This window comes from Schistocerca serialis, chromosome 6 (genome assembly GCF_023864345.2).
Source record: "Schistocerca serialis cubense isolate TAMUIC-IGC-003099 chromosome 6, iqSchSeri2.2, whole genome shotgun sequence".
In the NCBI taxonomy this organism is placed as follows: domain Eukaryota; kingdom Metazoa; phylum Arthropoda; class Insecta; order Orthoptera; family Acrididae; genus Schistocerca; species Schistocerca serialis.
In genome coordinates, this window is record NC_064643.1 from 115749533 (window position 1) to 115763700 (window position 14168).

General features: G+C 46.2%; 1 protein-coding gene across 1 annotated transcript in view; it reads right to left on the bottom strand.

The window, feature by feature from the left end:
* LOC126484673 (putative phosphatidate phosphatase) overlaps positions 1-14168 on the bottom strand; it is a 358366-nt gene that overhangs the window by 121842 nt on the left and 222356 nt on the right. Inside the window, exon 4 of the mRNA XM_050108266.1 lies at positions 7830-8155. Coding sequence (XP_049964223.1) covers positions 7830-8155 — 326 coding nt within the window. The remainder of the gene's footprint in view (positions 1-7829; positions 8156-14168) is intronic.

Sequence of the window (14168 nt, forward strand, 5' to 3'; positions counted from 1 at the left end):
AGTCTGCTTGAAGAGGTGCCTGGCTGCAGAAACGCTCGGCTGATGAGGGAGGCTGACGATATCTGCCGGAGAAGAACTCTCGCGGAGAGGGAGCCTGGCAGAAAAGGAATTTTGTGCCCTCTGCTTCCTAAATGAAGATTTGTGTCTCTGCGGTATTCATTCATCACATTATTTTGATTGGCTGAAGTATAGACATTCCTAGTGCTGACCAGTGAAAATAATTATTAAAAAATGCTGGCCTTTTAGTCTGAGTCTCATTTCAGGCTGTTAACCTGTAGCAAGCCACCTGACACTTGGCGCTGAAAAACTGTCTCCTTCTCTCTCTCTCTCTCTCTCTCTCTCTCTCTGTCTCTCTGTCTGCGGCCAATATGGGTGGAGTTCTGTAGCACAAACGTGTTTCTCTCTCGAACTTCTAAATTATTCATATTATCCAGTCCAGCAGTTTTCACATCGTCTTAAATATTTTCGTTTTGCAGATCCTGAGCTCAACGGTGTCCCACGTCTATAGCGGTCTGTGCATTTCAGGGAATGCCTGCTTTCTACTGTCCTGTTCCTGGCTAAAAATGGCACAACCCTCCTTCCACATACAGGTCGTTAAAAGCAGACACTGGTGATCGGCGCTACAGGGTTCTTGGTGTCCAGTGCCCACAGCGGTCCCTTCAGTGTTCTGATGAGTACGACCACTCTGGGAGGTTTCCCATCATTTACCTTTATGTGAATTGCTGCTGCGGGTTGCCTCTCTTCCTTGTTCTATGGCCAACCTACTCTCGCTCATTCACTGCCCACTGAAATATGCTTTCACATGGAGATCTCTTATTTAGGCGAATCATCAAATTCGGCATAAAAATGTAATATGCATCGGTTGAGTACTGGAAATTTCTTTTATCAGTGGAGGATAGTTATTCTGATCTGATTTGTCTCTTTAATTCTGGTTTTGTATCAATTACGGGGCAGATTGCGAAAAACGGTTGTGTGACACTACCCTTTATAAGGCAACACTTTTCAATAAAAATTTCGTCTAAACTATAATGGAAATATCCAGAAAATAGGATTTTGGTTTAAGTTTCAAATTTGCTTTGCTACGACGTTCCTTTGCTAATGATCAAAAGTTTTTTGTAGCTGAGTGTCGAAAACATTAGGAGGCACTGACAGTTTTAGTTATGAGTACTGAACTTAATTCGTTTCTAATGTTGTCTCCACATTGTGGCGACGTATTTGCAATGAATTTTATTAGCGAGTGGACATACTGTGAGTGTGAGATTACTGTGCCTAGCTCCTTCAAAAGGTGGTTATGATTGTGGATGAAACCATTTCCTATTCTCACTATTTAGTTTTGCACGACCAGTACAATGTTTCTAAGTGATGAATACCGTCTAATGCACTTAGTTCATAAATTCTGATGAAATATATTTCACAGCCTTGGGATACAATTTAAGTTCGAAATATATTTGCACACTAATACATCAACGCAGATACACTGATCGGAATGGGAAGTGGTGTACCATCGAGTTGCAGTCCGACATTTAACAAATTTCATGGAGGTGATCATCACAAAGCCGGTATTAAACGATTAAACTTATATAGAGACGCGATTTATTGCTTCAATGAATGTTCATTTCTTTACATAACTTTTATTAGCAAAAATCGCATATAGATAATTTGATAATTATTTCCACTATTACCAGTGATCTTCAGATCAAAGTACACTCTGCAATGTCCAAGGTAAGAGGACACTTTATCAATTGGCTGTTATCAACGAAATGAAATGTCAGATTTGAATTCATATTTGTAACATAAAAAATGCCTATACTTACGATTTACTCATGTTAGAAGTAGGAGCTCAAAGCTGACATTCCCTTGCGTTGTTTATAGCCAGTTGACGAAGTGTTCTCTTACCTTAGACAGTGCTGTGTATATTTTCATCTGAAGATGACGGGTAATGGTAGGAACTAGTTATCAGATTTCCAATATGTGATCTTGGCTAACAGAGTAAAAAGGACACCAACATTCATTGATTAAACTTTCATTCCATTTGTTCCATTTGTAACTGATGTCAATCATCAGCAACTGGAGATTGACCCCCACGGGCATGAATACAGTATTGTTTGCTTTGTGGCATGATAGCAAACAGCCTCCCAATGGCATCTTGAGGAATTTCTTGCCATTTCTGAAACATATGATGTGCCAATTCATGGAGACTGCTGACTGGAGCCTGATATTTACCGTCGCATCCCAGGTACGCTCTGTAGGTGGGAAATTAGGGGATCAGGCTAGCCAGTCAAGGATCTGTATACTTCTCAAAATGTTTATGGTGTGACCTTCAATTTGGGCTATTGCATTATACTGCTGGAATATTCCATTTGGAAACCTAGCCGTGGAGGCTGTGGCGAGAGGGTTAACCATTCTTGTCTTATGGTGGCGAGAATTAAGCCTCCTTTCTGCAATTGACAAATGATTTTTGTTGCCATGTACCTCCCGTCACAGTGATACTATGAGTTTGGGAGGTATAGGTCTCGAGAATTACTGTAAAAACACGTTGTCAACGATCTGATAGCCACAAACAGAAGAAAGACTCGTCTCTGACCGCCACACAATGAGACGAAATATCTCAATAGACTCTGGCACTGCACCATGCTTGTCTCTGCTGTTTGTGGTGTGGTATCAGCGCTAAATGATGTAAGGAGTAATCTGTTCCAGAGGGTTCGTGATGGAACTCGGCTGGATTTCAGCTGTTGTCATCTGTCTATTCGTCAGAGCCAGTCGAAGAATCCTACGACGTTTTCGTGGTGTAGTCTTTATGGAAGGACCTATGCCTACTAATCTTGCTAAGCTGTTGGTCAGGATTGATATCGTCACGACTCGCTCTTTAGTCATGGTAGAACAAGCAACTGTCTGCATGGTCTGTCGATATGGCGCTCCCGTGTCTCTCACATGAATGATTCGAGCTTTCTGAGAGTGTGAACGATGGTCATAAGCTGCATGTGCAGTCTCCATCTTAAAGCTCCAGTAATTCTGTAAAGCCGAAGTATCGTGATTACAGCTGTCCTAATTTGTGTTCCTGTTCTACGACAATGCCCAACCTCATACCGGAGGCAGTCACACATGCTACTTCTTTCTGCATCATACACTCCTGGAAATGGAAAAAAGAACACATTGACACCGGTGTGTCAGACCCACCATACTTGCTCCGGACACTGCGAGAGGGCTGTACAAGCAATGATCACACGCACGGCACAGCGGACACACCAGGAACCGCGGTGTTGGCCGTCGAATGGCGCTAGCTGCGCAGCATTTGTGCACCGCCACCGTCAGTGTCAACCAGTTTGCCGTGGCATACGGAGCTCCATCGCAGTCTTTAACACTGGTAGCATGCCGCGACAGCGTGGACGTGAACCGTATGTGCAGTTGACGGACTTTGAGCGAGGGCGTATAGTGGGCATGCGGGAGGCCGGGTGGACGTACCGCCGAATTGCTCAACACGTGGGGCGTGAGGTCTCCACAGTACATCGATGTTGTCGCCAGTGGTCGGCGGAAGGTGCACGTGCCCGTCGACCTGGGACCGGACCGCAGCGACGCACGGATGCACGCCAAGACCGTAGGATCCTACGCAGTGCCGTAGGGGACCGCACCGCCACTTCCCAGCAAATTAGGGACACTGTTGCTCCTGGAGTATCGGCGAGGACCATTCGCAACCGTCTCCATGAAGCTGGGCTACGGTCCCGCACACCGTTAGGCCGTCTTCCGCTCACGCCCCAACATCGTGCAGCCCGCCTCCAGTGGTGTCGCGACAGGCGTGAATGGAGGGACGAATGGAGACGTGTCGTCTTCAGCGATGAGAGTCGCTTCTGCCTTGGTGCCAATGATGGTCGTATGCGTGTTTGGCGCCGTGCAGGTGAGCGCCACAATCAGGACTGCATACGACAGAGGCACACAGGGCCAACACCCGGCATCATGGTGTGGGGAGCGATCTCCTACACTGGCCGTACACCACTGGTGATCGTCGAGGGGACACTGAATAGTGCACGGTACATCCAAACCGTCATCGAACCCATCGTTCTACCATTCCTAGACCGGCAAGGGAACTTGCTGTTCCAACAGGACAATGCACGTCCGCATGTATCCCGTGCCACCCAACGTGCTCTAGAAGGTGTAAGTCAACTACCCTGGCCAGCAAGATCTCCGGATCTGTCCCCCATTGAGCATGTTTGGGACTGGATGAAGCGTCGTCTCACGCGGTCTGCACGTCCAGCACGAACGCTGGTCCAACTGAGGCGCCAGGTGGAAATGGCATGGCAAGCCGTTCCACAGGACTACATCCAGCATCTCTACGATCGTCTCCATGGGAGAATAGCAGCATGCATTGCTGCGAAAGGTGGATATACACTGTACTAGTGCCGACATTGTGCATGCTCTGTTGCCTGTGTCTATGTGCCTGTGGTTCTGTCAGTGTGATCATGTGATGTATCTGACCCCAGGAATGTGTCAATAAAGTTTCCCCTTCCTGGGACAATGAATTCACGGTGTTCTTATTTCAATTTCCAGGAGTGTATTTTGCCTGGTACCCCCCGCCCCCCTCGCTTATAATCTCCGGGATCGAAAGGCATTCTTCAGTTTTTCATAAACAAACGTAAAAGGTCTGGAAATATACAGGACGGTCAGGAACAGTCTGAAAAGCTTGTAACGGTATTTCAGGGTAGGGTGTGCTGAAGAATAATTGTTAAGAAAACAGTTCGATACTTTGCGCCGTTTCAGAGTTAATTGCACTGAGATTAGCCAGTCAGACCGTTGAGCCAGCCAATTCAAGTGGCCTGCCGGAAACAATTAGTGTCAGTTGCTCTCATAGCGTAGAGTTGATAGCGCATGAGACTGCTCAGGTATTGTCTCGGGTTCGAGCCTCTTTTTGTATCCCCATTATGTCCCGCTGTCTTGTTCGGTTTTAGGAAAGCAAACGAAGCACAGGTTTGGCGGCGCCATTTCTGGCGGGTCGCTTGAAGTTGCATACACAACGGCCTGATTGGCTGACTACTATGCTAATATACTACGAAAAAGCACAAAGTATCGAAATTTTTTCTATCAATTATTTCTAAGCACCTATCCTGCAATATCCTTACAAGCTTTACAAACTGTTTCTTATCGTCCTGTAGATGGGTTCACGAGATTTGCTCTTTAAGGTAGCGCCCCTGGCTACATTTCTAAGACTAGAGGAAGAGGCCATGTCGGATCTGTTTGAAATTAATGAAATTCAACGTGAATTGAATCAGTAACTCATGATCTGTGACAAACGATGAACACAGGAGAGATGCATTGGAGCCACTAAGAAAGCATGGAACCTTTTGCGATCTTGAGTGGTACAGATGGCAACACAGCACCATAACCATAGAAATGTTTAGGAATCGCAGAGATGTATGAGGGGCGTTCAAAAGGAGATCTGTGTATGATGCACTGGTGACAGTGGTCCCTCTAGGCATGTAATGCTCCAAAATGACGCCATTTTTGTCCCAAAAGAGAGTCAGCATAACCTTACCTGCTGATGGCTCTGTTCGAAGCTTCTTTGGTTTTGGCGATGAGGAACGGCGCCATTCCTTGCTCGCTCGTTTCGTTTCCGGTTGGTGGAAGTGAACCCAGTAACGATCCTTGCAAGGAAGCCATCACCTCATTCAAAGCGCCGAAGAAGTTGTGCACAAGCATCAACACGTCGTTCTCTCATTTCAGGAATCAGCTGCCTTGGCACCCATCTTGCAGACACTTTGTGAAACTGGAGCACATCATGCACAATGTGGTGTGCTGACCCATGACTAATCTGTGAACGTGCTGCAGTGTCATTCAGTGTCACTCGGCAGCTTCCATTCACCATAGATTCAACTGCTGCAATGTTCTGTGGAGTCAAAACTCGTTGTGCCTGACCTGGACGAGGAGCGTCTTCCACTGAAGTCACACCGTTTGCGAACTTCCTACATACGTGACAAACATGCATCACTGTACTGAACCTTCATTCGTCGATGAATTACAATAGGTTTCATACCTTCACTACGCAAAAACCGAATAACACAACGATGTTCTTCCTTGGTGCAAGTTGCAAGTGGGGCGGCCATCTTTATACTGATACTGCGACGGTATGTGTGCATCTGAACTATGCTACCACCTACAAGCCACTCTGCACGCTGTTTGTAGCACGCTTACCAACTTATAGGATTGTTGTTGTTTTGGTCTTCAGTTCAGAGACTGGTTTGATGCAGCTCTCCATGCTACTCTACACTGTGCAGGCATCTTCACCTCCCAGTATCTACTGCAACCTACATCCTTCTGAATCTGTTTAGTGTATTCATCTCTTGGTCTCCCTCTACGATTTTTACCCTCCGCGCTTCCCTCGAATACTAAACTGGTGATCCTTTGATGCCCCAGAATATGCCCTACCAACCGATCCCTTCTTCTAGTGAAGTTGTGCCACAAACTCCTCTTCTCTCCAATTCTGTTCAATACCTGCTCATTAGTTATGTTATCTACCCATCTAATCTTCAGCATTCTTCTGTAGCACCACATTTCGAAAGCTTCTATTCTCTTCTTGTCTAAACCACTAATCGTCCACGTTTCACTTCCATACATGGCTTCACTCCATACAAATACTTTCAGATACGACTTCCTGGCACTTAAATCGATACTCCATGTTAACAAATTTCTCTTCTTCAGAAACGCTTTCCTTGCCATTGCCAGTCTACATTTTATATCCTCTCTACTTCGACCATCTTATTTTGCTCCGCAAATAGCAAAACTCCTTTACTGCTTTAAGTGTCTCATTTCCTAATCTAATTCCGGCAGCATCACCCGATTTAATTCGACTACATTCCATTATCCTCGTTTTGCTTTTGTTGATGTTCATGCTATACCCTCCTTTCAAGACACTGTCCATTCCGTTGAACTGCTCTTCCAAGTCCTTTGCTGTCTCTGACAGAATTACAATGTCATCAGCAAACCTCAAAGTTTTTATTTCTTCTCCATGGATTTTAATGCCTACTCCGAACTTTTCTTTGTTTCCTGTACTGCTTGCTCAATATACAGATTGAATAACATTGGGGATAGGCTACAACCCTGTCTCACTCCCTTCCCAATCACTGCTTCCCTTTCATACCCCTCGACTCTTATAACTGCCATCTGGTTTCTGTACAAACTGTAAATAGCCTTTCGGTTCCTGTATTTTACTCCTGCTATCTTCAGAATTTGAAAGAGAGTATTCCAGTCAACATTGTCAAAAGCTTTCTCTAAATCTACAAATGCTAGAAACGTAAGTTTGCCTTTCCTTAATCTCTCTTCTAATATAAGTCGTAGGGTCAAAATTTATTTTTAACACCCCTTATATTTGCCGCTGGAGTGTCACCTTGATATAAAGAGGTCCACATGTTTGAAGTGTCATGGCAGTTCTTTTACCGGCCGGAATATAAATACGCCTGTCTGCAAGAGAGCTGAGGGACATCACCGAGTGCCCGTATCCCATGGGGCAGCGTCACAACAGTCTGAGAACAAAGATTCCAATTCACTGGCCGATGACTCGGCCAACTTCGCCTACAGCCCCCCCCCCCCTCCAGTCTGCTGACTCCCCCCCTCCCCCCCCCCCTCCACACTCCACCACTGTGCGGGCCACCGACACACCTGACTGACTCCACGGTGGACCCTACTGGCACACAGTCTCTAGCATATACGAGCTGTGCGCTGGTGGAGCCGACGCACGCGGACCCTGGACCCGACTACAATAGAATCGTGTACCACAAAGGGTGTCGGGACGGGCCAGCCCGGCAGGGGTGGCCGGTCGCCTGTGAATGGGTAGCCTTACGTACCTGGCCTCCTCTATGACGTCCGGGTCGGTCCCGAGACAGGTGTAGTCGGTGATGTAGGTGTAGGGCGGCTGCAGCGCAGAGCAGTTGACGTCGGGCTGGCAGGCGGTGAAGAAATGTGGCCGCAGGCGGCCGACCACCAGCTTGGCCGAGTCGACGAGCAGCTGCTGCGCGCCGGCGCCCCACAGGAAGGCCAGCGCGGCCGCAGAGGCGCGCGACACCCAGCGGGGGACCGCCGCGCGCCGCGAGCACAATGATAACGACACGCCCCCGCCGCCGCCGCCACTGCGGGGCCGCGCGCCCCACACCACGCGCTCCGTGACCACCACCTGCGGAAGCACGGGGCTCGTCAGCCTCACTCCTCAGTCACGTGGCACTACCTCACCGGGTCGTCGCTCTACAATGCGACAAAGTCGTGGGATACCGCCTAATATCGTGTCGGGCCTCCCTTTTGCTTTTATTTTTTTTATTTTATTTACACAAGTAGGACCCAATTGAGGAGCAAATCTCCAAGGTCATGGAATGTGTCAGTACAGGAAATTACAACGTAAAAGTAATAACAGATAAAAATAAAATGTCTATGAACCCGAAGAAAGTTGAGAGGTAGCATGCCTTTACGACACACACAGTGACTTGCCCCCTCTCATATTTATATCTTACTCTGAGTAATACGATTTGGGGAAGTATGGCCGAGTATTGTCATTACAAGGCTAGTATTGAGAACTCAGAAGATATGAATATTTTCCTCTGTAATTGCATGTGGTGCAACGTTGCTATTGCTTCACACGCGGACTTCCCACGCAGCATCTCTCGTCACCCGGGTGCTCTGGTGACAGGCGGGTTCTACTGATCTTGAAAGGGTTATGCCGATGGGTGTGAGGGAGTCGAGTGGATGCTGTCCAGACGCTGACATTGTCATAAGAGCGGGCGCGACACTTCCACAACAGGCCTGAAGGAGCGGCTGGGGCTAGAGATTCCGTTAATTGGAAGAAACTTAGTGAAAAAACTTTCTGACGGGCTACCGGCGAGGCGTGGGAATGACTTGTGTTCCCAGGCAGTCTTGGCGGGCAAATCCCAGCGTTTTCTACAATATCATAACTGTGATTGCGTTGCTCTGGGGATAGCTCCGTGACGTAGCAAAATTGGGGCAGAAATTGGCGCCAAGTATCTCCATTGGCGAAATAGTAGTGCTTCGGCAATAGAGTGGAATTTCCCGCCGGTTTTCGCGTTGCTGATTTGCTCGTTTAACCACGGCCACTGTCGTGGGGGCGGGAATGTTCTGTGTTCGGCTCGTACGGGTACTCATGAGAGGGTCGGAGTAGGTTACAAGACTGAGCTCTCGCTGCTCTGGACAGCCTGCCTTCCGTTGGCTGTCTAATATACTTTCATTTAATTGTAACTGTTTGACAAAGTTGCTGAAGTTTCGACTTCAACGCAACTTTCCGAGTACAGTTGGCAATTGAGCGTTCTGCGTACAAGCGGCCTATGTTGTCCGTCTTGAGCAGTTTTGACTAAAGTTGACTGTATCGGAGTTACTGTGTGACTTCGCTTGTTAAAATCAAACACTGTACCATCAGTGACTGTGTGGCGAGCCTTCTTCGTCTCCCTCACAGGCGCACTTGTGTTGCTAGAAAGTCTTTAGTCTGGAACAACCAGACCAGGATAATTTGTTTCGGGCTATACTCGCGATATTATCATCACCACGACGCGACATCGAAGCAACCAGCCATCGCAGCCGGTACGCCAGATCGTTTCCTTCCTGTTAAGAAGACAGCTTGGCAAAGTATGTCTGCAGCACCAGCAGTTTAGGGAATTTAGTTATCTGACAACCAGAGCTCAGCAGAGCGCGCCTGTTCCCGTCTTTTCTAACGTGGTTCTGTCTTGGGTGTTCATTGTCTGAGTTATCACTACTGTAGCAGCAATTAATGTTGGGTTGGCTGGGTGTTTCTCTTAAGATTGAGTTGCAAGGAATTGGCTCCACATACCACTTGGTAATAAATGTCACAATCTAGTTTATGGACAACTTCACCTTAACAGCATTTATTTGAGTATCCAATTTGATGTATTGTAAATGTTTCATGTGTTCTGTTTATTATTTTGAGTTTAGTCATAATAAATCAAATTGTTATTTTGGACAGAACTTTCATTCTGTTGATCAGTAGAGTAACCCTTTCATTTCCCACTACGTCAATGAAACTTTCCTTTATCAAATTACTTTCTATCAAATTAAATTATTGCAGGTGCCAAACTCTTTTCTACTCCACTTGGCCGAAGTGGCCGTGCGGTTAAAGGCGCTGCAGTCTGGAACCGTAAGACCGCTACGGTCGCAGGTTCGAATCCTGCCTCGGGCATGGATGTTTGTCATGTCCTTAGGTTAGTTAGGTTTAACTTGTTCTAAGTTCTAGGGGACTAATGACCTCAGCAGTTGAGTCCCATAGTGCTCAGAGCCATTTTTGAACTCCACTTGCAGGGTCGATTACAGTCAGGTCGCGTTTCTTCTTAATCCATGTGCAACAGCAACAGTCGGAGTTAGAAAAGGAGGGGGGGGGGGGGCGGAGAGCATCATTTCCATATGAAGATTCTAGAAGAATTTAGTGTAAAATACACTGCTAGCCCCAGCACCTCGCAAAGTCAAGCCATAAGTTTATAGTTCAAATGGCTCTGAGCACTATCGGACTTAACATATGAGGTCATCAGTCCCCTAGAACTTAGAACTACTTAAACCTAACTAACCTAAGGACATCACACACATCCATGCACGAGGCAGGATTCGAACCTGCGACCGCTGCAGTTGCGCGGTTCCGGACTGAAGCGCCTAGATCCGCTCGGCCACCGCAGTCGGTCATAAGTTTAAGTAAACGCAATCAAAATACAACATGAATCAGCTTAATTTTTCAAGGAACTCCTCTTTCGATATGAAAGCGTGTGTATTACTGATAAGATCTTTTTATTCTAGTGGTAGATTATTGAAAATGGATGCAGCAGTACAAGTATACTGCACACCTTTCTGCACAAGAGTTATAGAAGTCCGATCCAAATGCAGGTTTGATTTCTGCCGATTATTAACTGAGTGGAAGCTGCTTATTCTTGGGAATAAGCTAATACTGTTAACAAAAAACGACAGTAAGGAATATATATATTGAGAGGCCAATGTCAAATTACCCAGACTCGTGAACAGGGGTCGACAAGAGGTTCGTGAAATTACACTACTTATTCCCCGAATGGCCCGTTTCTCGGCAAAAAAAAAAAAAAAAAAAAAAAAAAAAAAATCCTTTTAGAATGGGAAAGCTACCCCAAAATATAATACCATACGTCATAAGCGAATGAAAATAAGCAACGTAGACTAATTTTCGTGTCGAACCATCACTCACTTCTGATACCGTTCGAGTAGTAAAAATGGCAGCATTAAGTCTTTCCTGAACGTGGGCTTTCCACGACAGTTTACTATCGACCTGAGCCGGTTGGAGTGCTCTAGCGGTTCTAGGTGCTTCAGTCTGGAACCGCGCCACCGCTACGGTCGCAGGTTCGAATCCTACCTCGGGCATGTATGCGTGTTATGTCCTCAGGTTATCTAGGTTTACGTAGTTCTAAGTTCTAGGGGACTGATGACCTCAGATGTTAAGTCCCATAGTGCTCAGAGCCATTTGAACCACTATCGATCTGAACACCTTGAAATCTGAACTGTTCAGTTTCACTAATTATGTGCCCATTCTGTGAAATTAAAAGTCAGATATTGTTGAATTGTGAGTTAGAAACTGTAAAAACTGAGTCTTGTTGTGATTTAGCGGTAGTTTATTTTCTACTTACGTCATAAACTGCACTATTTGAAAACGAGCCGATGTTGCACACAACAACCTTTACTACCAAGCTAGTGTCATCAGCAAACAAATATTTTTGAGTTACCTGTAATACTAGAGGGCATATCATTTACATTAATAAGGAGCAGGAGCGGCACCAACACTGATCCGTGGGGCACCCCCCCCCCCCCACCACTTGACAGTACCCCACTCAGACGTACGATTGACTGCAGAACAATTCTGCAGCCGTCAATGTACATTTTGCGTAAGAGCCGTGAAGACAAGAGAATTTAGGGCTCCAATGGAGACATAAAGGGTGGTCAGAAAAAATCTGAAAAGCTTGTAAGGGCGCTGCTGCGGACGTAGTACTGACAAATAATTGTTTATAAAAAGATTCGATACGTTGCGCCGTTCCTGAATTATTTAGCATTGAAGTTAGCCACTCAGGTCGTTGTGCGCATCTGAAAAAGTGATGACTCATGTTTTACCGGATTTATGTATATGCAAGTGCTTCAATTTGCGCGCACAACGACCAGATTGCCTATCTTCAGTGCTAAATAACACGGAAACAGTGCAACGTATCGATTTTTTTTATTAAAAGTTATTTGTCAGCACAATCTCCCCCACAGCACCCATTCAAGCTTTTCAGACTGTTTCTGGCCACCCTGCATAAAGAGTTGTTTTCCACTCACTCAGTTTGTGAATGGACCAGGAAAGGGACTGACCGGTAGTGGTATGTTTCACCATGAGCAGTGTGGTAGATTGTGGACAGTGTTAAGTAGATGTACAAAGGGCGTTATAAAGGTTATGCACAGCCGTCCGTAATTCTTTTACTTTTTTGCCGGAGGAGAATGAAATTTTTTGGAACATTTAGCTATAAGTTGGTACATAAAAGCATTTTATTTGCAGGTGAGCCATAATGGACCGTGAAGTAGATGTCAGGTTGCGACAAAGGTCGGTGATGGAGTTCCTCTTCAAGACCGGCGATGATTCTGCCACATCGATTCACAGGAGGTTACTCTCTGTTTATGGGGAAGACACAGTGGATCGCAGCAGTACCCAGCGGTTGTTGCAGAGGTTTAAAGAAGGTGATGTCTCTCTACTGGACAATCCACTTTGCGGTAGACCATCGACGGCAGTGAGTGATGTGAATAAGGAGAGGATTGATCAAATCATCCAAAATGAGAGATGTGTGACGACACGACAGCTTGCTGAAATGACTCGTTTGTCATTGAGTAGTGTGGTATCAATGGTACAGTCACTAGGGTAGAGAAAAATCTGTGCACGTTGGTTGCCTAGATTATTGACGAGAGAAATGAAAGCGATGAGGAAGAATGTGTGCGAGGGTCTCATGAAGATCTTTACTGAAGACTGGAAACAGTGTTTTGACGGTGTTATTACCCAGGATGAAACATGGTAGTTTTTGTCCCAACCTGAGAGCAAAACCCAATCCATGGAGTGGCACCACCCGGGTTCCGTTCGGAAGAAGAAACCAAGACTTTCGCGAACAGCAGGCCTAAAGGTCATGGCCTCCTTCTTCTGTGATCAGTGTGGTGTCATTTTCATTGACTTTTTGGAACCTGGCTGCCCAATTAACCGGGACCGTTACTGTTTGTCATTGGACAAGCTGCGACGTGCCATCAAGACCCACAGACCACAGCTTCAGGTTCAGCTCATCAAACTATACCATGACAATGTCTAACTTCATGCAGCCTTTATGACGCAGGAGAAAATCAGGAAAATGGATTGAAAAATTGTTCCTCATCCTCCCTACAGTCCGCACTTGGCTCCATCTGATTTTTACCTCTTTGGTCGTCTGAAGACCCACCTGCGCGGTAAAGCATTTTATAGTGAGGAAAACCTTATTTCCTGCGTCAAGCGATGGTGTAGAAGACAATCACCAGAATTTTACCAAAGTGCATTTACACCTACATCTACATTTATACTCCGCAAGCCACCCAACGGTGAGTGGCGGAGAGCACTCTACGTGCCACTGTCATTACCTCCCTTTCCTGTTCCACTCGCCTGTGGTTCGCGGGAAGAACGACTGCCGGAAAGCCTCCGTGCACTCTCGAATCTCTCTAATTTTACATTCGTGATCTCCTCGGGAGGTATAAGTAGGAGGAAGCAATATATTCGATACCTCATGCAGAAACGCACCCTCTCGAAACCTGGACAGCGAGCTACACCGCGATGCAGAGCGCCTCTCTTGCAGAGTCTGCCACTTGAGTTTGCTAAATATCTCCGTAACGCTATCACGCTTACCAAATAACCCTGTGACGAAACACGCCGATCTTCTTTCGATCTTCTCTATCTCCTCTGTCAACCCGACCTGGTACGGATCCCACACTGATGAGCAATACTCAAGTATAGGTCGAACGAGTGCTTTGTAAGCCACCTGCTTTGTTGATGGACTACATTTTCTAAGGACTCTCCCAATGAATCTCAACCTGGCACCCGCTTTATCAACAATTAATTTTATATGATCATTCCACTTCAAATCGTTCCGTACCCAGACTCGCAGATATTTTACAGAAGTAACTGC